This window comes from Liolophura sinensis, chromosome 7 (genome assembly GCF_032854445.1).
Source record: "Liolophura sinensis isolate JHLJ2023 chromosome 7, CUHK_Ljap_v2, whole genome shotgun sequence".
Lineage (NCBI taxonomy): Eukaryota > Metazoa > Mollusca > Polyplacophora > Chitonida > Chitonidae > Liolophura > Liolophura sinensis.
The window spans coordinates 39,528,430-39,552,903 of record NC_088301.1 but is presented as its reverse complement, the minus strand read 5'-3'; the positions used below and the strand labels follow the sequence as shown (position 1 = coordinate 39,552,903).

At 38.8% G+C, this 24,474-nt stretch overlaps 1 protein-coding gene across 4 annotated transcripts in view; it reads right to left on the bottom strand.

Annotated features, from left to right (window-relative positions):
• Nucleotides 1-7,281: 7,281 nt before the first annotated feature.
• Nucleotides 7,282-24,474, bottom strand: part of LOC135470304 (E3 ubiquitin-protein ligase PDZRN3-like) — a 54,094-nt gene continuing 36,901 nt past the window's right edge. For all 4 annotated transcript variants that reach the window (XM_064749159.1, XM_064749161.1, XM_064749160.1 and 1 more), the window contains 6 exons: nt 24,251-24,349; nt 22,716-22,778; nt 22,269-22,367; nt 16,372-16,485; nt 12,496-12,627; nt 7,282-11,984 (listed from right to left, as the gene is read on the bottom strand). In XM_064749159.1, the coding sequence (XP_064605229.1) occupies nt 10,407-11,984; nt 12,496-12,627; nt 16,372-16,485; nt 22,269-22,367; nt 22,716-22,778; nt 24,251-24,349 (2,085 nt within the window). In that variant the 3' untranslated portion in view covers nt 7,282-10,406. The remainder of the gene's footprint in view (nt 11,985-12,495; nt 12,628-16,371; nt 16,486-22,268; nt 22,368-22,715; nt 22,779-24,250; nt 24,350-24,474) is intronic.

Sequence of the window (24,474 nt, the reverse complement as noted above, 5' to 3'; positions counted from 1 at the left end):
TACTCCGTATTAAGAATAAAAAGAGCAAACAAAAGTTTCTTTGTATCATTTAAAACCGCATGCACAGAAGAGCTGCTTTAGTTATACAATAGTGGTGATGTTATCGGCAAGGAGAAAACTTGAGTGACCGGTGTTATTCACAACCTTTTGGGCAAGTATCAGGCAAAATCATCTGATCCAAAGCTTGAGCCAAACTAGCTATATTTGGTATATTGCTATCCAAATAAGGATAATTTACAATATCAAAATTGAAAATAATTGAAATTGAAAGTTGTTAAGAATCCACATGCAGTTGACACCGGAATTTTTTGTTATGGCACAACAATACTTATTCCAAAATGACTTTACTTTTTGTAACGCTCTCGTAAGTAGGGTTGACAAGAGTTTGGTGGTACAACTTCTTGAACCCGCAATAAATCGTGCCTTGTATGGGGATTTATGCATTTTAGGAATCCAGTAAAGTTGTGGTATTTCTGTATGACGGGTAGGTATATTTAGGCGCCTTTCTTGCAGAAAAAGTTTGTGTTTGTTAAAAAGTTCCTCCAGAGTACATGTAGTAGCAGAATACGTGGATGTTGTTGTAGATGTACATAGCTCTTGAACAAGAATTTGATAAAAATAATTCTTGCAAAGAAAGATGACATTATTAGGAGCCTTGTCTGCTACAGTGATGACAAATTTACTACGAAGGTCAGCGAGTGTTTCTTGCACAGTGGGATCTTTCAGAGCCTGTTTAACTTTAGGTAGAGCATCAATGTCTATCCGGTGTATAGCTAAACTAACCTTCTTTCTGACAATCTCAAGCCAATCGTTAAGTTCCGAAGAATCCACTTTCTCCCGTTTTGACCATTTTTTAACATATTCCTCAAGCGCTGAGATGATATTTTTTATGTTAGATCTAATGCTGATATTTCTCTTTTCTCTATACTTAGGACCTCTCACAAATAGATTCCTTAGATCATGATTCTTAATAATATTAAGGTCACCAGTCAGGACATGTTTACATTTGTCGTAGGTAAAAACTGTCGCCAAATCGAACTCCTTGATGGCCTGGGAATAACTGAAAATTTTGGAAGCGATAGGCTTTGTATACTCATAGGATATGCACGGGGGCTCTTGGATATTAAAATAATTAGTCACAGCACTACGAACATCAGGTTCATTAAAGATGCGTGGTAGGTTAATTAAATTAAGGCCTCTGTCTAAATACTTTATCTTCAGAAAGAGTCGATCGTGTTGAGTTTCAATTGTAGTTACAGGGCGATACAATCGAAAATACGATATGTCTTGATGTACAAGGTGAGGTGGAACATTTGACTTGTTATGATGGAGTCATGTGGTTGGCTGGATGTTACACTGCCGATTCCCATAACGTTAACATTCAACCCATAAGGGAAGACTGAAAACCAATCTCCAGCATCCAGAAAAGCTCACGGTCTCGGATTTTACATTCAAATTCGAAATCTGTCTCATTTGCTGATGGATTAACCGATTCTATTATTTGAATGCTGAAATGCTCCCAGTCATGGTCCGAGGCAGAGAAATGCTTACCTATTAGCAATTATTTCTAGCGCACGGACTTACAATGCCCGTTCACCTGTAGATGTACTTTCTGGGTGGTCTTCCCAACATACTGCTTACCACACTTCTTGCATGTTACCAAGTAAATACAGTTAGAGACAATGCAACTTAAGTTAACGTAGGACTTAACAGAATAACACTTACCAGTCAGTGAAGAAATAAAAGTGGCGGATGTATCAAATGATGGGCATGTAAGACAATTGGCATGTCCACATTTGGAAAGAGTTAAATGTTTGCCTTGGGAATTCAGTGTCAAACATTCGTTCAATTGGATAGAACACGGTTTTGGTGGAAATACCATGTTTAATGTTCTCAAATATATCCGATATTTGGATGGAAATGGGTCTTAGTGCAAACGAATCATTTATTGTCTCGCCCTGGGAACACGCACCACTATTCCCGGCGTTAGTCCTATACATTTTTTTGTAATTCATAGTCATTGGTATAATTGTGCGGAGGCCTCGCCTCGGGGTCAAAAACCATCAGCAGGATCGGGGCATTCACAGGTAATAAATATAAGCGTCATGTCCGACATTCGTATACCATTTGTAGTCTGGAAAGGGCGTTCCAAGTCGATAATCGCAAGATCCATTTCCAAAACAACATTTAACACTAGCTCCCAAAGACAAAAGTATGTAAGAAATTATACAAATAGGAAATAAAGCCGGTAACACACAAGAGAGAAACGGTCATCAGTTTTTCAATGATGCCGGGCAGACAGTGGATATTCCAGGCATGAATTCCATATCAAAGTTCATATTCGTAGCCCATGAATGAGTTCCAGGTCAAATAACAATTAAACAAGGTATCTCAGTAGCGCTTTGATTGCAACTGTTCATAAAGGCATCATGCAGATGTAATGAGCATGGCTGCCTTTAGGTTAAGGTTAAGCGGTATTAGGTACAGTTCGAAATTTACGAGCATTACAGACCTTAACCGAACAGATTGTTCAGATTGTTAACCGAACAGACTGTAACGGACGATTGCGTCTTTCCCGTTAATATGTAAGGATCTCATACTACAAGAGGCGCCATCTAAGATGTTACACATGACATGCTGGTCTGTATAAAAGCTGTCTACAAGATAGACGGTTACACTCGGCAACCAGCGCATTCTATGTTGTTAAATACCATGTACGTGACAGATACGTACATAAGGATAACGACGCCGTCTGTGTGGTTGATCACATTGCAGATCGCCAGAGATTCTGAACGCTCTGTCCATACCCGCCAACGAGAGTGTTATACTCTAAAACTGAATGTGACACAAGTGTGCTGGATGCGACCGCATATATCCTGAACAGACCTGGGGAGAGCGTTAGTAGGGTTTCATGGTCCCTGCAGTGATGACAAAAAACATAAGTAAAGATGTACTGTATTGAGAAATACCACACCAAGTCTACAAGTGCCAACTTTGGCTTCTACCGCAAAGCCTTTGTCCCTATAAACGTTCACTCATTTTGGACATTTTCTCCATTTAACACAAGAGACTATAGCAGATAGTGGTCAAATGGTCACACGTAACCGGTGAAATACGGGCTCTTGTCCTTTTTTCTTGGGCTTTATTATTGTTATTCATATGTAAAAAAGGCAGTGGTGATAATTGGTAGTTGTTACTACTGGTCTAGTTATTACGCCACTTGTCTAGGAAGTGTAACAAGAGTATATGCATTAATTTTCTGTCTTAAGAAACTATTAGTGTTTACAGAATTATCGTGAGCAGTGTAATGTTTATGACTTGCAGGTGGTTGTCTTCAGTCGGATGACAGCAAAGGGTGATATATGCATGAACAGGGGGGATAAATCTTTCCTGCTTTGGTTCAGTCCCCCTGCTCTGCTGCCGCAATAGCGAGTGAGGGGTTGCTAATGCCTCGTGCTCCTTCACCTATATAATCGTCCTAGGAGGCGACGGTATTGGCATTTATTCATTACTTCTCAATTTTTCATTTCTGGATTTTCATTTCTGCTTTACATCTGCAACCTAAAGTTACATTGTGGATGGATATAGTTTTCCGCTGTGGTTTAATCATAAATGATGCACGTACAGTTTGAACTGATTTGTGACGAGTCTTATACATGTATTTTCAAAAGAATGAATGAAATATATTCAACGAACTAAAATTTGTTTTTGTATTAAGCAAATTCAAGATGACGTTCAGCTTAAAATGGTTGTTTTATAAAGTACAAGTTGTCCCTACACTATACCATGTCTTTTCTGATTATGTATAGTTGTTTCAAGCATTTCATTCACACTGACGACATATTTGATAAACGTCATGAAAAATTTCATGCTATAGACCTTCGTCTGCGCTAGCAACGCGACATCTCTTTAGGCTGGTCATGTGTACGACGGTCTCCTCTTCGATCAGCCAGTATATACTGGAGCCGCCGCTAACAACCCTTACCTGGGGTGCTGTTATGCATAGTCCCAGACTGTGTCCAGATCTCTGTTGGTCGTTGACGTCCGCTCCGCTGGAGATTTATGTCCAGCTTTGTTGCCAGACGACGGCTGACAGCTCGACTTCAATGGCCATGAAGAACTTTTTGTTCGGACTTTCTTCTACGAGTATGGAACTAACCGAAATTGATAACAATTTTATACGGGTTTTCTCTTGTTGAAGTTGTTTCATCAAACTTTTTCATCAGTCTTTCCGGTCTATGTCTCCATACTGTGTGAATGTCTGTCCGCTATATAACATTATAAAAGAGACGGCGCTCTGGACGATATTAATGTCCGTGGTAGATGTCTCAACATTCCCTTTATACCATGAGGATAAAACGATCGTCCAGTCAGCGGCACTAACTAGTACAGATTGACCCGAAATCAGGGAATGTACTCTCATCGGCAGCGGAACTGCAACATTCTCTGTATTCCGACTATTTATCAAGCTAATCCAAAGGCCCTGCATGTATATATTCATTACACAGATCTCTCTCTTCTGAACTTGAGATATCTCGTTCGAACACCAAATACATTGAAAAGTTTCAGGGCTACACTTTTGTACAGCAGCATATAATCATCAGTTCTTTATCATTGCCTCAGTGTCTCAGTGACTTCCCTCTCTAGTCTGGCAGTTGTGGAAGCATTTCTGAGACATTCCCAACTTTCAGATCGATATCTCGTAGGTAAAGTCTATGGCTTAAATGTTGCTACTTTCTTGATTTTGGATAATAAAATTCTGAACTATTTCTTATTGGATTTGTACCGGTGTCTTAAAGTACGTCTGCACTAAAACGAAATCTCGCTTGTTACTAATATGAGGGCTTGGATGTCCTGCAGTTAACAGGTTATACATGTGTATGAACTCATATATACTAGTATGTTGTTTTAGACTATGATTACTGCATTATAAATGATCACTGCAAAAAACAAATTAGAATGCTCCGTGAATTCCCCACGGTCTTTAAAGCCATTTAATCAGTTAATTGTCGTGCAACGGTACAAAGCTACGGTTTTCTATTTATTATGTGATCCGATTACGTGCTTCTTGTATACCTGACTTGCTATTTTCAAGGTGCTTAGACACGATCGATTAGTTGTGTATGAGGGAATGGGGATTATATAACATTGCTCTTTTCAACGCTCACCTTGACACTTTTTCAGCCCATTGAACACTTGCGGTGTCTCTTACGTGCGAATATACAGCCTGAGCTTCACAATAAAGTTAATGTCGAAATGGATCGACTTCACCACCCATCTTAGCTTGAGGCGAACGTTTTTATCGTGGCTACTGTAATGAACTCCATCTGGCCCATAGAGTGCGCTCTTCCTTTAATTTGCAACACTTGAACGCTGTTAACCTGTCCGGTATACGTTTTACAGCAATGATAATGCTACTTTTGGAATTCACAGATATCACAAGAATTCATGAGACATGTTTCCTCTGTTTATACTTTCGTTTATTAGATATCAACAAGGTATTTTGTGCATCTTGGTTTCTCCAGTAATCTCCCTGTCCTTGCTGCTGCTACAACAGCCATGTCTATACTTTGATCAACTTAATCACGTCTACATTTTGTTGAAACTGATTCATATCGATATGGGGACAAGTTACCCCTAACACTGCATGATGAATGTTCGAATGCAGACCATGCTATAGTCAAGAAAGCACCTAGTTCTCCTCTAAGATAGGGATGGAGTTAAGTTGTTAAAGTTGATGAGCTGTGTGATAATGGATGGATCCAACACATCCGATGTTCTACCACCCTTTTCGTGACAACGTCACTTTTCATTCCGGTGAAAGCAATTGTGACGTCATGACTGAACATTTAGAAGCAATGTGTGGGACACCCTATGTCCTATTTGCAACAATGCTGCTTATGATTGGTCAATTGCATGTTCTCGATTGACAGTTCGGAAAGTCTATTTGAGTGGTGTTGTGTACTATCACACTTGTGGGTAATTGTTATGCACAGCGTGGACTGTACGACAGTTTGATTTCAGTCGTATTTAACGCTGTAGACAAGAATGTTTTACTGATCTGAAGGTGTTCGTGTTTTATGTCACTGGAAGGAAATCGAAATGTCCTGATTGAACTCCCACTGCAGCCGCAGGCACCGCAGCTGGGTTCGAGGAAAAGACCTCGTTAACCAAAGGACAATTCGATGTATAGAGAGAACTATGCTCAAAAAGACGGTTAGATGCGTAAAACGGCACGGTGAAGCCCTCCAGCTCAATCTGATTTCGTTCAGTCTTAAACAAGTTGAATAAGTCAAGAGATTTGGTTTTTACATATTTATACCTGTCACAGACGTTTATAAATTCAAATGCTTAACCACGATTTCTGATCGTCTTCCAATAGTCAACACTTGGACATATCAGAAACATATTCTCTTGTATAATTACTGTTGGTGACATGCCACAATCCTGTTACACGGGAAGACATAAAAATCATTTACCTCTATCGTCAAGGTGAAATATTCTGCGGTGAGGTGTGAAACACGAATCATATGGAGTACATAAAGTGCTTTTTAATATATACTTATACTCCTGCTCTTGTACTCTAACAAGCCTTTCCAGTCCAACATTGGAACTCGTTTTCGAAGAAAAAACGCATACCTTGCCTGTCTTGAGTATGAGCTTACAAATGAAATTGCTCCAAGTATTCATGACAACATGATGCAGCCCTTTCATGAATTCTCCTGAGAACCGACAGAATGTATTTAAAAGAAATTTTGTGAAAAAGAAATAAGAATAGCTCAGAACTTTTCTCGAATTCAGGGAATACTGAAAATTGTCTGATTCTTTCATCCGAACTGAACCACCAGTTTTGATAAAGAGATTTATGTGGTCAGACACTGGAGTTCAGTAACTTGATCAGTGGAGGCTTCTATATATATTACCCCATATACTTTCTCTACGAAATATGTCGCGTCATGTCTTATATATGTGACATGTAATTCCAGAGATTTGTTACATAGGTTGCTGTATTACTCGAAAAGATAAACTAAAGGCGTTTTTGACTAAACCATTGTTTTCAAGAAAACGGGTTATTTTTATTATTACTACTAAGTCTATTTTGTACTTGATACATTGTATCACAGTCTTTTCCACAGTGCATGGGATGGATAATATAAATGTCTGACGAAATATTATGTCTCTGGACATCCCAGATTATATAATCAGGAATGTTGGTACACTAATACAATGATAAATTACACCAAAATAGGCCATTCACATTAAAAAACACACACAACCAGGTACAATAAATAAAAACAATAATTTATTCGGACATATTCTCCTCTCTATTGCGAGGAGGGGAAATTCTTGAGTTCTCACGCAAGAGCATACAAAAGCTGCAGGGAATCGTGTACTGTTTGGGCAAATTGTGTAAACGACAGGCATTGTGAAATTTCCGGAGATCATGGCTTTGACCAGAAACGATTGCACTGGCATCTTTAGTCCAATTTGAGGTTTTACATAACATGCAGGTCTGCAAATACTTTATAATGTATATGTGCAATAACCTACATGTCTGATAATCAAATGATAATATCCTAGAGGTATAAACAAATATTTAATATATATTCATCCTTTTATTTTCTTTTCAAGGATGAGTATAAAGGGGTGTTACATTTGGTATTTCTCAGTAAGTATCCCAACTGACTCTATGGACAACATTTCCAAGTACATTGTCACTTCTATGCTGACATTCTGTGTAGTATCTGAAGTAATTTTCTAGTCAAAGCCTTGAAATCACAGAAGGTTCTGGGTTGGTAACTTTGGATCAAGATGTGAGTGAGGGCGGAGGGATTGGGAATACATGTAGTTTATGGTACAGTGCAATACACCAAAATTAAGACACAGTGGTCAGTTCACATTGGACACTGACCGATGGTTGAAGCTTTGTCCATATTCTTTAAAGGCCAACACTGGTGGATGTATAAGGATGGAGTCACCATGCTTAGACATGTCTGGTGAAACTTCAGGCATTGTGTGCAGGCGTCTTTGGTTGCTGTGCTTACCACACGGTGATGACTATATAAGTAAGATATTTCTCCAGGAGTACAAAAAAGGTAATAGCGATTACAAACGTTACACTCATCATTACATAAGCTCCCAGTAGTTATACCAAGTGGTTGAGTACATAAACTATGTTGACTGACATTACCCAGCGCACAAATATTGACCTTGGCATCCATAAGTACATGTTAAGGTAATCGAAGGAACAATGGTCTGTTTAGAAAATGCAACAGCTGTGACAAGCATATTCCACTGTTACTATAGCTTTTACAAAATCCTACATGTATTTTTCACATTGTGAGAGGCTAACATATCCCACCAAATCCATGCAATGACCTATCCACTTTTACCAATAATTTTCACTCTTACGTTACACTGAATGAATGTAATTGTAATGACAAAAACTGTGGTCAACAAAATGTCGAAGCTTCAAGCACAGCGCTCAGGACATTTGCAAAGTTTGACAACATTTTAAATGTTTTTTCTATAGTAAGGTCATCCCAAGCTAGAGAACAGGTGGTAGAAATATTTGAATAACATAAGTAGATTCCCAATGCACATATTTTACAGAAACTTTAGCCAAATGCAGACTCCATCACCAACGTCTGAACTCTTTTTACCATTTGTTTTTACTATATAGAACACTTTCACATGGCTCTGAATGCAAATTAGAAATACTGAATAAAAGCATCAGTTTCTTAAAAATCAATCTATCTTAATACATCAAGTTTATAATTTGTACTACTTGGTCATTAACACCCAAAAAAGGGATGTTAGATCTGCCCTCTTACGGTTGTTTTGCCCTTGGTCCTCATATGCCAGTATGGAAATGCCCATCCAAGAATGAAAACCAGTGAATTCTATGTAACACTAAAGTCGTAAGGGCATATATTGTAAGTACATGTATTCTCTGCATGTAGCTTTTGCTGTACCAATTTGGTGATATAACTGCCCTCTGAACCACAGCACCTGTGGCCACTTCAAACTGAGTGAAAATCCACTTCAATTTTTCCCAAGTCCAGAAAAAACAATGGCTAGATAGGTTCATTATGCGCATTAGTGTCTATCAGTTAAAGAAAAAGATCAAGGGTTGTCACAATTGGTCATCCATCACCACACAATGTAAGGAAGGTTTATGTACGACCATTACACACATATTATCGTACAAGCATTTTTGACAAGATATGTAAATGTTTGTCTTCCAAAGAATGCCAGAATTCATAACCTTTACTTCAGTGTGAGTACAGAATTATTTCATGGTGTGTAGATAGTGCTGGTCATTCAGCACTTATCACCTGTAAGAATGCTTTATAATACATTATCTCTGAGCAGAATCTGCTCTTAGAATATGTTCCAAGCTTAATAATACATCATCCCTAAGCAGAATCTGCCCTTACACTATATTACTGGGGTTGACAACATGAGATCCTGACATATTAGCATTGTTGCCATGATCTGTTAACAGTTACAAGGTTGCCACCAAAAAGGATTGAACAATTTTAACACTGCACAGACAGGCTCTGTAATCACAGAAACTGATAAAAGAACAAAACATCACTCTACATGTACATCATTATTATCTTGTGGATTAGATACCATCATAGTGCTGGCATCATGCTGACCCTGTGTTGAGGTTACTTTCTAGATTTAAAAAGAAGGGACGGTTTGCTTAGCTGGCTGGCTTGTTCACATCTTCAGAAACATGATACATTTACTAAATATTTCACTCTATACACAATTAGACAAGTGGCATTACATACGGACTCCATTAGCATATATCTACATACAAATTTTAACAACTTTATATTGAGTTGCTGATCTGAATTCCACCATGCTGGTTTACAATTGTTGCCTTCACATTTCATATTCATCATCTTCCCTGACAAGCACACTGTGCTGCTTTAATTCAACAAACTCCGGAAAAGGATTGGCTTTGTCCCACATTGGTGGTGAGCAATTGTTTATGTTGACGTAGTTGGATCTGCACAAAATCATCATCACCAATGTGTCTGGCTCCCACATAGAGGGAAAATAAGCAGACAAACTCCCCCTTTCTCTGAAAGTAGTGCGTGACTGACATATTACAACAATATTGCCAGTTATAGACTTCGAACATACAGGCTGGTTCACTTTCTCTCAGGCTAGGAAAGGCGACTGGAGGCTAGTATACATTCTTGAACTTAAAACAAAGCACATTCAGTACCTACCTTTCCAGCCAGATAATATAGATAAAAGTAATAAACCCCCATTTCCCTTTTTGTCTAGATGTGATTTAGAATCATTAGTTACCACAAATCATACTTTTTACCCTTTTCACCAGTCATAATTAATTACACGATTAAAACACATCTAGGATTCCTTTATCACACCGTTGTCACAGACAGCAAGGGATTATATGTTTTTCCTGATGGCACTTTACTGCCATGTGCAAGCATTTCTTGCACAGTCATAAAATCATCAAACACTTTTTTGCCCTTGTGTTTCATCATTTTTCTGTGACTTAATTCTACAATGTTCAGATTTGTCTTTTCATCACCTTCTTTCAGAGTTTCCATTCTTTGGCGAATCAGCTGTTCCTTCTTACGTTTCTGGTCTCGTGCTTTTTCCAGATGTTTTTTACGGTCGTCTTTTGACCAATACCTTCCCACTTTCAGTTCACTCATGGCATCATCATCGGTTGTCATACCACACCGTTCCTCTGCAAGTTTCTTAGCTCGTTCCTTAAGAATTTTGTTTCGCACTGGTCGCCGAGTAATGTAACGAGTGCCATCAGGTCGGCGTTTGACCACCCACTCCATTTGAGTGGACGATTCTCCACCAGGAACATTAGGGCTCAAAGGACCTGGTGGCATATGCAGAGTCGAACTTGGAGAACTGTTTAACTCAGCTCCAAACCCACCAGCACGTTGAAGCTTCCCAGTTTTCTGTGAAATTTGTTGCTCAAAGAGTTTTTGCTGCACAGCAATGGTATGCTGAAGATTGGCTTCATTTGTGTACATTACATCTGCATATCTTGCATAAATGTCTTGCAGCGATTCACCAAGTGATTCGGATGGTGCAACAATGTTACCATTTTCCTGCACAGGGGTAACATCATTGGACAAGACTGAGTTTGTGGCCGTTTGCGAGCTGCGCAAACTACCAGTACCATCGCTGGAATACTCCCTGGCTTTCACTGGTGACAGTGTTTGTGTTTGCTTTTCAGTGTCACTCAGGGAGAGGGATGGGTTGAGATCAGCAGATGCAAGACACAGCATAGATGATCGCAAGCCCTTTTCTCCCTCGCAGACGTGACTTAGCTCAAGTGTCAAAGGTGTGCTTCTGCAGCTCTCGCCACCTGTGTTGTATGCACTTGTGGTGGACAAGTCCCTCTCCTTGTCCTGGTTCAGACTGTGTGAAAGAGGGCAATGGACCCCTGGTTGTGTGATAGGCTGTGGATGCCGAGTAGAATCTTTCCTCACCCATGTCAGATCAGTGAGTTCTGGTGTCTGAACATGTTTCAGGACCTCCATCCTTGTGCCCATGCGCGGCACTATCCGAGGGCTCCTATGGGAGTCTGCTTTGGAACTATCCTTATCTTGCTGGGCTTGACACAAACCCTTCCCTTGTTCACGCAAATGACTCTCGACTATTTCCTCACACTCTAACTGAATCTCTTCCATCTCTCTGTTCAAGATGGCTAATTCTTGATCAAGGCTGCTCTGGGAGCCTTGAACAGAACCAAGCTTGCGTGGTGAGTTCTCAACACTGTTACATTTATGCTCTAGCACTTCACGAAATTTGTTGCAGGCTTCAGCAGAGATTTCATTTGCCCCTGTAGTAGTTTCTCGATCATGCAGATCATTTGATGTAAAGCTGTCATTGCTATCATGGTGTTCTCCCTTTCCCAAGTTAAAGCCGTGTCTGAAGCGCAGTGACAAGCTTTCATTGTCCATAATATCCTGGAAAAGCAACAAAAATAAAATGTTTCATTTCAATAATATGTAACAGTTAAACACTTTAACAGTTCAGTATTTTCATCAATGACTGAACACACTTTTTTTTTTCAAAAATGCATCATTTCATCACAACTACCTGTTCTGAATTCCCACTCGTTTGGGTAATAATACATTCCAGAATCACACTGAGGTGTGTTTTCTAAAGAAGTTGTCATGATGAATATGATACCCTTAATGATAGCACATGAGTCATAGACACTGAATACTTCTGGATGAAACTTAATGATAGCACATGAGTCATAGACACTGGATACTTCAGGATGAAACTTAATGATCGCACATGAGTCATAGTCACTGAATGCTTCTGGATGAAACTTATATTTGAGTACTAACAATATAAATTTAATGACACAGTACATATACAATGTATGTTCACGCATTTCAGTACACCTGATGAAAAACAAGGTATTGAAACAACACTGGCAGCCTAAAACTGTGTACAGTGGACTCGCACCTGCTCTGAACTTTCATCATTTTTCGTGCTTTCATCCGTTCGGCCAACACCACTATCCTTTTCATGTTTGTGTGAGTTCTCCGTGGTTGCAGTATCAGTCGTCCCACCTTCCTCATCAAACTGTAACCTCCCCTGAAATGAAGCAAGCAAATGAATAAAGCATAGGAATGTATAAAGTAAAAGAATACACATAAATAACCATATAAGTGTATCGTTGGTTCAGTGTTTTAAATAAGATACTGTTTAGATATTATAACCCCAAGGGCTTTTGCTTCTTGGTGCTGGGTTCTTACCATTATACAAACCAATACAAGACTCAGATGGTTATATGGAGTGGCAGTGAACTGGTCAGTCCCAGGTCCAGAAATACAGGCCTTCCTTCAGTCAGTGGGGACTTTCCCACATGATCCACCAAACAAACAATCTGCCAATGATCAGACTGAAGCTGGCCCAGAGGGAGGCTGCAGAAGACTTGCCCAACCTCTCCACCTGCCCCTCCCCATTTTGGCACCCCTACTGGGATAACTAACTCTCATCACTCTCTCTGTGCCAGCTGTTCCAAACAATGGCCCTCCCCAACCAACACCATGTTCATCCCCCTAGATCTGATTGCCATTTGTATTAAGTAACATGGCCCCCACCCCCTCCCCTCAATCACAATCATGTCCACATAATACCTTCACATAAAGATGGAAATTTATCAACTTAATTAGATGAAAGCAGGGTAATATGTTGCATCAGGCATTACATGCATTTTCAGTCATGATACAATAACATGCAATGTGGAAGACAATTAAGATGCAGTCCATAAACCTATTAATTAATAAGGAAAAAAAATACTATATGTACTGCTTTCTGATTTATATACAAGAAATTTATGTGACAACCCAGGCAAGATGAGACACTAAGCCTAACCAGCTTCTGGCACAGACAGCTTTCATTTTTCTGTGGGGTTGTAATGGGGACTTAACTCTGGTCTGACCCAGGAGGACCAATTAACCCAAGGTTTAAAACGTACCAGCATAAACCGAAAAACATCAGTCTGAATAATGAAATGTATCTTGTCAACCTCATTCACAACCATAAAGCACCACATATTATGATGATAAATCAGTACATTTTGGAAAAACAGAGTTTTACAAAACTCATAAATGAATATTTCATAACTATCCTCATAAATAGCATTGACTTATCGCACCAAAACCCAGAAAAACATTCACTTAGGAAAAACATTTAATTTGTAGACTTTTTTTTTACAAATAATATGGGTAGAAAGCAATTGTGAATTTGATCATTTGACCACAGATACAGTCCTGACTTTATCAATCACTACTGTGCAAAATTATCATTTAGATATAGTCCAGGTTTAGCCTAGCTTCAGCACAATGGCACAAGTATAGAGGCACTAGTCCTAACATCTGGCAGTGGTACATTGTACTAGGCACATGTCCATGCTCAATGCACATGCTTCACCACCTTTGCAGATATTCAGCAGTACTAATGCCTGACCTGCTCAATCACTGTTAAACAGGGAGTGTGTACACAGTGAAGTTCGAAACAAAATGAGGGAGGGAGGGGGGAGGCATGCTATAGAAGTATCAGTGGGCCTTTCTGTATCAAATATCACAGTTAAGAGCCTTCTCCCAACATCTTGTTATCTAGCCAGACATTTCAAAGCTGAGTATCAGAATGTTTTCCCCCTCAAATCTTTCTCAGCCCAAGATCAAAGGAAATTTAAACCTTGCCTTAATCTATCCCACATCAAGGACTAAACAAAACAACTGTCAGCTACCCTACCCTACCCTACCCTACCTTTATACCAGCTCAGCCTCCCTCTTTCCTATGCTACCCTAGTGTGAAAAGAATGCTTCCTCTACTTCGCTAAACTTTAAGAAAAGCCTGTTATCCACATGATAAAACAGTTGTGTGTTACTGTATATTTATGTGTGACAAAGGGCTGGTTTGCAGCACCATGTACTGGTGTGTTACTCTGCAGCCGCTGCTCTTCTGTTGTCTCTGCAATGCCTCATCTTATCCCGTTTCAGCTTCACATGGAACACCAAGAGGAATACAGCAATGGTGTGGGCTGAGCTGATTACCCTACAGGAAAACTAACACTGGTCTGCCTTAACATCACCAATCCTGAGACAGGATCATAGGTTACTTAGCTAGGCTAGTTCCTAAACCAGAATTAGAATTGCTGAGCCAAAACATAACCAGCATTCACAAGTGGTCATGTTATATAAACTGCGCTCGGTCGAGTTATCTATGCTGGTCAGATTACCACTGGCGAGGGCCACTGAGTAATGGCAGATCCGCAGATATTGATGTGTTCCAAGCTATATAAGACCCTGACTGCCTATCCCTCATAAGTCTTTCACTGACTTGACAAGCTTGTTTAAAGGAAATTTAGCCATAACAGACTTACTTTTGTCTGCTTAACTGAATTCTTTTAATTATCATTGTGCCCATAGTGATAACTTGTATTATCTCTTATGCAATAAACTTTGATATTTTACTACGACACAAAATAATGGCCTTATACTCTTATACTCAATTTTAATACACTGTTGCTGTGTCATGTGTGACAGGTTTAACACAATCCAGTATCTTCTCCAGTGCCCTGACAGGCAGAAACTACAGGCCTTGTAGTTGTCCTGGTGTATACCCTAAATATAAAGACCCTTAGCCAGCCTTTCCTCCCTCCCTTTGCATATCTCTAACAGGCTAACTAAGAAGGGGTCTCTAATAACAACTCCCTCCTTGAGTCTGTAGCCAGTGTTAACTTGCTTGGGTTTTCCTTGCGACAGCATCTGAGCAACAAGATAAAAATGGTTTCGGTTTCAAAGCTTTGCATTCCTTTTATACCCAAACACAGATGCATATCGACAGAGATAACATACAATCTTTGAAGCTGATAGCCTTGTCATAAAGTGATTAATTGATTGATTCATTGATTTCCTGAGCCATTAGTCTGGAATTTAACTTCCAGTGCACACTAAAAGGTGTGAACCACACAGATAACATTATGTAGAACAGTTGATTACAGCCATGTTACATGTGTACATCTGGCGAGTCTGATCACTTAGGAATGGCCCAGACAAGGCCAACCTTGCCATTAACAAAAGGTTAAACCTCCCACTCAGACAATACTATGTTGTGATTCTCGATTGAATGATTTATAACACATTGTGTACACCAGACGAAATTTACTCCCACAGTACCTTCTGGACAATAGCCAAAACAAGAAAGAAAAAGAAACTTTCACTTCTACAGAACAAACATTTATCCTCGGGATCTATTTAAACACTAAATTTAAGCAATCAAACTAGTATGCAATGACTTCATTATATTAATCTTTTTCCTGACAAAAAACTTGAATGTTGCTGTTGCACAAATTTACAGATCACATTTTCTACATGTTCAATTTTATCCTTTTCTTCAACAATCAAACCAATATGAACTCGAACCAAGATGTTTACTGACTCACACCATGTGATGAGATGAAGCCCATGTTAATTAGTATTTGTACAACAACAAAACATAGGATAATTTGATCATAAAAGTTTTACAGTAGCCAGTGATATTAAAGGCAGAATACATTTTTGAAGGTCAAGATATCAGTTTTCAGAATTTCTATCCTTGAATGGATACATATATATGATTTTACTTTTTTTTTTCTTTGAAGGCAAAATCATAAAAGTGTAGCCATCAAATGATGTGTACAGGAAATGTTATCAAATGCTATCATTAAAGGGCATAATATAATGTTACATGGTGAAGCCTATGCCAGAAGTCCCATAAAACCACCACAGAATTCTAAGAAAGTACAGGAAACTTTATTGATCTGGACGAACACCATCACAGACAACCTACCTGTCGTAAAATGCTTGCTGTAAAGGCCATGTTGCTATGGTGATGTTGTTCCAAAAGCTCAACTCTGGGATCATCCAAAAGTTCATTATGTTCATCCATGAATCCGTCATCCAACTGGTAAAAAGAAAAAGTACATGACAGCGTGAAGAAATATACATACAAGAATGAGCACAGCACTAAATTTGATATACTTAAATAAAACAGATACATGTAATTCCTCAATCCATAAGTAACACCCAGATGAAGGACTGTTGAGTTTCTTTAGCTTTATAGTTCGAATCAAGGTATTTGGTTGCAAGTCTACATCCCAATGTATACCACATGTATGCATTAAAATTTACTTTTTTTTTCACTTAAAATGAAAAATTTGCAGCATTTAAAGGCTTAGAATAGTGTATGGCATTGCAGTAAACTTAATTTTATTATTTTCAACAGAAAAAAAAACAGAATCTCAACAGAAATATATTTAAACTTCAGAGTATAGTTTCTAGTTTTGTCTGTACAGGGAAAAAGAAAATAAGTTTGTAATAGACTGTAACTATTACAATATGAATGTCCTTGTATTGGAATGCACAAATACCTAGAGGTACATGTAATCAACCAAACCCTCTCATTTCATGTTTCCCACTCAGGGATAAACATTCAATTCAAAGTGAATGAAATGAATAGGAGCCAGAGGTCACAGGAGAATTCCACTCTGTCTTTGGGGTACCCCAGCAGATTGTACCCTTCACCTGTTGAAAGGCTGGGTCTCTTGACATTTAGAGATTAAGGTTGCTTGTGTGCGTCTATCAATGCCCCTGTCCATGCTCAAGCCTCTAATCCCATCTTAGGCCAAGATTTTTTTTCTAACACATAGATAAAAATATCCCAGCGGGTGCCATAAATCATGGCTGGGCCCCAGCCCAACTTGACAGATAGCTAGTAAATTTGATATACTGCAGGGCTTTTTTATAGCATCATACAGCCAGCAGCTTGTAACATAGACAAAAATACGTAAGTTGTTTCCATGTGTGTCCTGGGCTCTTATGAAGTCGGACTTGGAAACCACAAGGTCCTGGTGGCTGATGTGAGTTTTATACCTGTACTGTAGCCTTAAGGCTTCATGGATTGCCTAGGTGATGTCCCTTATCTATGTTCCTAGAGCATCCATCTTAAGTCTGGAGGCCAGTACAAAACTCCGCCCACATGTGCATGCACTACATACTTGACGTCCTGTGTAGGGAAAATTCTCATGCTGCCACAAATCACAACATTCACATACTGGCCTTTCTATGGAACCAGTGGATCTGATTTTTGCATTTTATATAGGATGTCTTCTACATTTACTTCCACAGTGCTGACTTTCATTTCCTTGTAATGTGATTTCAAAGTGTTGGACATAAAATGCCACCTACACACTTGTGTCTTGAAATTCACCAATAATATTCCATTTATCACTGATTAAATCAATAATCCGCATTTTATCAAACAATCTTTGTTAAATATGACCACAAATGTCGTACACTTTTTCCAATACATATATATCTATATTCCCAATATTCCTTACTCATTTAGTTAAACAGTCTTTCATTCATTCATTCATTGTCTTCTAGTTTTATTCATATATATGCTATCTATCACTGGCCCTTTATACATCACCGCGACAACTCATTTAAGCCTTCATACTTACTCACAAACTCCTTTTAACAAGTTAAATAAAAGTAGAGCTGAAATGTTTTAACCATGAGCTGAGAAATGTCTTAAGAGTGATTGTACGCAAAACCAGAAATAGCCGGTAATGTCACCAGTGTTTTAATATTGCCAAGGCCAATTCATACAACACCCCAAATTCCTAGCTGGATAACAAATATTTAAATCTGATGATATTATTTGGACTTGGTAACCATTTCATCATCATGATATATTACCCAAATCTTTGTCTGGTGAAATGAATCCAAAAGAGGTAATCATTTGAGACAGAGGACATAAACCCTGTGAAGCAGCCAAAGGTACTGAGCATGATGACCTCTGACTTAATTTGCCACCCTGTCTTGGGGGTGGGGATAATCCCGGGTGATGATCCAGTAATGATGTCATTGTGAATAGTCTCATTCTCCACTGGCAAACATAAAAAGTTGATGAAGCCTTGAGCCAGTTTGTGGCAATACCTTTCCTAGGATTTGGCCAGCAATGGCTTTTATTTGTCCACTGAACGATTACATACATAAATACACCTAAAAACTACTACTAAAGGATTGGGCAAATGCCACAGTTCTGTGAAAGGCAAGTGGAGTAGCCAAGATGCAGGTTTGAACTGCTATCTATAGGACTGGGGTGATCAGATGAATGCTAGATGCTCAGACAAACAACAAGAAAACTACAGAATCTGGGGTTTTAGGGGACTGTCAGCAGCCGAAATGAGCACGATTAACAGGATTTATTTATGGGGAGGAGAGGAAGAGGAGAGCCCTACAGAGGGGGGTGGGGTGGGATTGGGGAAGCAAGGATTTATTTCCACAGATACTTAGCCAGTAGGGGCAATTTTGAAGCCTAATCTCACTAATTGTTCATCTCTTTGATCCCCATTGTTGGCACCCGGTCTTGTGGCTTAAGCTTAATCCCTCATTCCTGACACAGAGAAAATTGGTCAAATTCCTAGTCCCTCAGTTGCCTGTCAAACTCTAATTAAACTTGAGCCGAGTGCGGGTTTAGAGCTTGGGGGAAAGTGATTACACCGTCTGACTTCTCTGCTGGCACATGAGTTGGCTATAAGTCTGAATTAATACACTCTGACCCTGTCCACAATACCCTGCTCCCGGTGAGCAAAGAAACACCGATGCAATGTTACGGTCAATGACTAAACCTGTTTGCCGCCATGTTACACAAAATAGATTTATGCTAACCCAAATGAGTTACCACAAAGCCTTGCATTTGTTTACTGCACATGTGGAAACTTTTAAGAAGTTAGGGAATCACCTCCGGCATAATCAAACAAACATTGCCCAACTTCTTACACACATAGGCTACTAGAGCAAATATTACAACAGAGCCTTAGGAGACGCCCAAGGCAGTAAGGGACAACTGTATGCTGAGGGTGGCCTTAAACAATGCACAGTGTACACATGGCACTGCATATTATCAGGCTAAATGAATACCTGATAGTTATTTTCATCAATATACACAAAGAGAAAATTCCTGCAGATTTTGACACAATACACTATATGTAGCGGATGTTGAAGAATGCTCACCAACAAAATATATTTCCTATATTTAAAAAGTTGTGAATGAAAAAGGGTACTTTTGGATATTTGTAAGTCATATCATATTGCTCCACAGATACATACAGGCTATCAAGGGAGAGAGTCATGTTTTCTCCTGCCCTTACAACAATAATGGTTTCAAAACTAGTTGGAAATGCATAAAAAATTAATTGCCATTGCTGTCCTTCTAGCCTGCAATATGGCTATTTAACTGCTGCCCAAAGTAACTTTGGATAAACCAAATCCTGCAATTTAATGATTTAAAGAAATTCAGCCCTCCATATCTTTTTTCTATACATTATCCATTTTTTTGAAAACTGATATCTCAAACAAGAGAACATCAAGATCCATCAAAGCAAGACCTTCATGTACATGTAAATCAACTCTCAAGGTCAAATTCACATCACTGATGGGTTAGAACACACATACTATTATATATTATTCCTTATCAAGAAGTTTTTATCAAACCAGCTAGTAATGTTTTGTAGTGTAAATAATACACATTAAACTTGTTATTATCAATGCGCTTCATCTGGGCTCACCCATGCAATACAAGACACATGCACATGTGGTGGATTCTGAAATGAAGCATGGCATGGCCAGGCTCTTGCTGCCATAGAACAGATGGGAACAGGAGGGTATGATCCCCAAGCCTTGTGGGTATACAGTGCTGTTTTGCCATTATATAAACCAATCAATCACAATTAAAGAATTTAACCAGTTTAGTGATATGTACATAGTATATTATACATCTATGCTGCTTATACTGTTATATGTTTAACTTTCAAACAAATTACTCAGTGACTCTGGTTGGGTAAAGCTTACACTAAGCTAGATATTCATAGAGCAATGCAATTTTCAATTAAAATAATAATAATCAATGATTTTCAAATACAAAGAATGTGCCAGTCAGTTTCTAATATGGTAACCTCAATTCACACAATCAGAGTAAAATGACGCCACCTGAAGATTTTCCTACAATATAAACTGGTCAGCTCCAAGACTCAGTACACTCTGGCAATAAAGTGTGACCTTTCATCCAAATGGCATAACAAGGTTTTCATTTTATCAGGTCTTCATAACCACAAGTATAGATTATAGGTTTGAGGCTGTTTCAGGACTGAAGCAGTATTGCATGTATATAACTCTTGTTATTGATGCTGTAGGTACATGTAGTGGGACTGTATGGAGCACTTCACTGGGCTAATCAGTATAATGGTATGTTGTTTCTGTTTGGAAGACAGAGTAACATAAGAACAGAACAAACCTAGTTATAGCAACAGAATAACGGTGTGTGGCTCACAACCTACAACATACACATACATATGGACGTAGGTGTGCTGGCAGTGAGAATCCAGATGTATATGAACATGGAGGCTGGCCTATCTGCCACACATGCATGTCTGAGAGGCAAAAAGAGGGCTGCGATGGGCACCAGTGCCATCTGGCTGGAGGAAATGCGATAGGATGTGCCTCTGGTGTGACTGGTAGGAGGTAGGGGCAGGAGGTTGGCAAGTGTGAGGGAGAAGGTAAGTCAGTAATGAGAGGGTGGGAAAAAACAACCCGAAGCTCCAAAACATTATCTACTGGGTGTTTTTTTTTTTTTTCCCATGGGTTCTTCATAGACATTATAGGACTTTGGAGTCCTGCCATTGCAGCTGTAACTTCCAAAACTTTATCTATTACAAGAATTTATGTTTTTTTCTTCTTTTTGTACGTTTCCCTTTAGAGGTGCGGCTAGGTGGATATGGGGTGTCTTTGCAGCTGTTTGCACACCTTCAGCCAACTGACCAAACAAACCATACAAACTGCCTATTTCCACTGCAGTATTTTCATTGAGACACACCACTCACCTAATCCTTTACCGATCTATTTCAAATTCATATTTATAACCTGACAAATACTTCTGCTATATGTACTAGTCGTGCAAAAAGTCAGAGGCTACTTGCTCTGCATGTAGCTCTTAGCTAGTAAGGGTATTTACCTGAGGTTTCAATCTCAAGAGGTGCCAGGAAAAACATCCGACATGTTTGATAATCTTTCCTCATATTGTGACTGTGACCTGTTTGCTAAACTTGAAATAGTGGAGCTCAAGTGTTTTCCATATGGCAGTTCCACGTGTGGATGTCAATATGATGAATGACGCACCACTTACACTAAAGGCAATGTCTTAATTATTGGCAAAATTTAAAGCCTGCATGTCTATCTTCCTGCATTTCTGCCACATAGGAATCATAAGAACACATGCTTATAGCTCCTACTGGGCAATCAACAATTCCTCATCACTAGGTGCAGGTAGCTCACAATTCCTCATAACAACTGCTACATGTACTTGCCATTGATATAACCACATCAACTGACTTTTGGTTAATTTCTACAGTTCTGCGGGCATGTCCCTGATCAAGATCAAGACTTGGCTGGTGGAGATTACATGTACCACGTGTTCCTTCAAACAGCAATGCACATACATTTACATACAGGTAATATCTTCAAAACCATCTATTAATATATCTACAGTAACATGTCATGGTTTCCAAGGACTTTTATGATCCAGACGGAGTCTTTCAGAATTTTGGAAACAATATAAGTTAAATACAAAATAGAGAATGTTCAACAATACACCAAATGGTGTCTGTTGACATGAGCTGTTCTCACCTGGAGTTGAGGTCTTGCTACCAACAAGGTAATATCAGGCTGGGCATCAGAAAACAATGCTATGGCTTCCTCACGGTTATGCACATCCACATTGTTAATCTGGAAAATGCAAATATAAAAAAATCAAACATACATCAAAAAATGAGTCAAAGTCTGAACTACCCATTAACCATACAAGTGAAGTAAGTGACACGCACAAACTTTAGAGACTTTGGAGTGCATAACTGACACAAAAAGCAAAATTAATTCATTTGTAGCAAGTATTGAAACAAACCATGATGAAACAAACCATATACACTGAACCTATTGATTTAACATACAGTGTACAAACAGAAATTTGCTGTGGTTATAGGAGAAAAAGGGCTCAGGGTTCTAAACAATGTTCATATTTCCAGAAAAGGGAAAAGGCAGGGGTTTTCAATCATGATAAAAAATATCTGAACATACCTGTAAAATTTGGTCACCTTCTTTAATGCGGCCATCAAGGGCAGCTATACTTGAAGGCTCAATCTATAAAACAAAGGAACACAGACACATTTACATATACATTACATGTATAATCTGCGTTTCTTTGCAAGTACAGTATATTTCAGTAATATTTACATTAATTAAAAATATCACTCTTGCAAATATACACATATTTATGACAGAGGTCTTCTTTTGAAGTTAAACCTTCAGTCACTGTTTCACCTTAATTTATCTTGAGCTCCTGTCAACTGTCTGTCAGTGGTTGTCCCATAATTCAGGTTAAACATGTTGATGTGTCTATAACTTGCAACTGTCAATCACATCAAGTCTGACATTTTTTGCTTATCACATCCTGTTACTTTTTTTTCATGGGAAATCATTGATTAAGGACAATCAAAAGGTATTATTTGTGTGAGTGTGGATTGTGATTTATCACATTCTTTATCTGGTGGTTTATTAGACTTTATTTTTTATATGTTCATACACTCATATACATGGCTATGAAAAACCATCACTGTGAACACATTCTAAAAAAGCTACTCTTTTGACATAGGTGTCAGCTTTAGCTAAAAATAATTTCTTTGACAGGAAAATGATGGAATCTGCTCAAAAGGGAAAAAGCAGTTAAACCATGAAGTTTACTTGCTACAAAACTGTACATTTAGTGAGAAAACATATTATTTTCCAACTGCTAAAAAAAGCTTTACCAATAATGTTCCTTCTCCATAGCTTTGCCTTCCCCTGTACTTTCATAAATGTGAACCAAATGCTTGATGTCAGAGCTGATCAACAGCATGGGAGGTAATGGGTTTATCAGGTCACCATGCAGTGAATGACTCAGTTTCTTGGTCCATTAAAACCTACTGGAGGTTATAGTCAGATGTCCTGTACAATGCACCTATAGTATTATACGGCCCATTAGTGGTCATAAAACAGGCAGTCAATGGACATTATCACAAGGTCATTTTCACAAGGGTCCTTGTGGTGCATGTATTAAGTAATTCCCACAGCAGATTAAGAATGCTAGGAAAGCTGGTGTCTGGGGTCAAACATCTCACATTCAGCCTCTGTGGGTTTGATAATAATAGCTGATTTGCTATCTTTATTCAGCGCACTTGTCAACAGTCAGGGTGCAAAAAGGCAACCTTGTCTGATCCCTCTTGCCAACTAGATAAACATGCCAACCAGCCCTGTCTTAATAGATCCAACAACTGACTTTTCACCCCTTCCCTAGTCTTTAGCTAAATTCTTTTCATCTACAAGCTTGGCTTTCAAAATAAACTTAAAACTGTTGAGCAAAACACATGAGAAAGGGTTTAAATCTCCCTTTTTGGGCACACCCTTTGCATAGCCTTCAACAGTCAATTACATACTATGCTTAAAACATAGAATATACTACCAAGTGCTCCCTGCTTACTTCCATCAGTCAAAAACAAGAAGAGTTGTACAGAATCTGGTGAACTGTTCTGCAGCAGGTCACATTTGCTACATTTTTACGCGGAATCAAGACTTACCTCACTGATAAATATATCTGTAACTTCATCTTCTGCTGATCCATAACATAATGTCAGGCCGAGTTTTTCCTCACTGGTGGTGCGCTGGAGTGTTACTTCCTAAAACACACAGAACAAAGAGGTGGCTATTATTTACGAACCAATTTTTCAATTCAAATGTACAACTTTCATGCCACACAGGCAAAAGCAGAGCAACAAAGAAAATCAAGTTATTTGGTAAATTA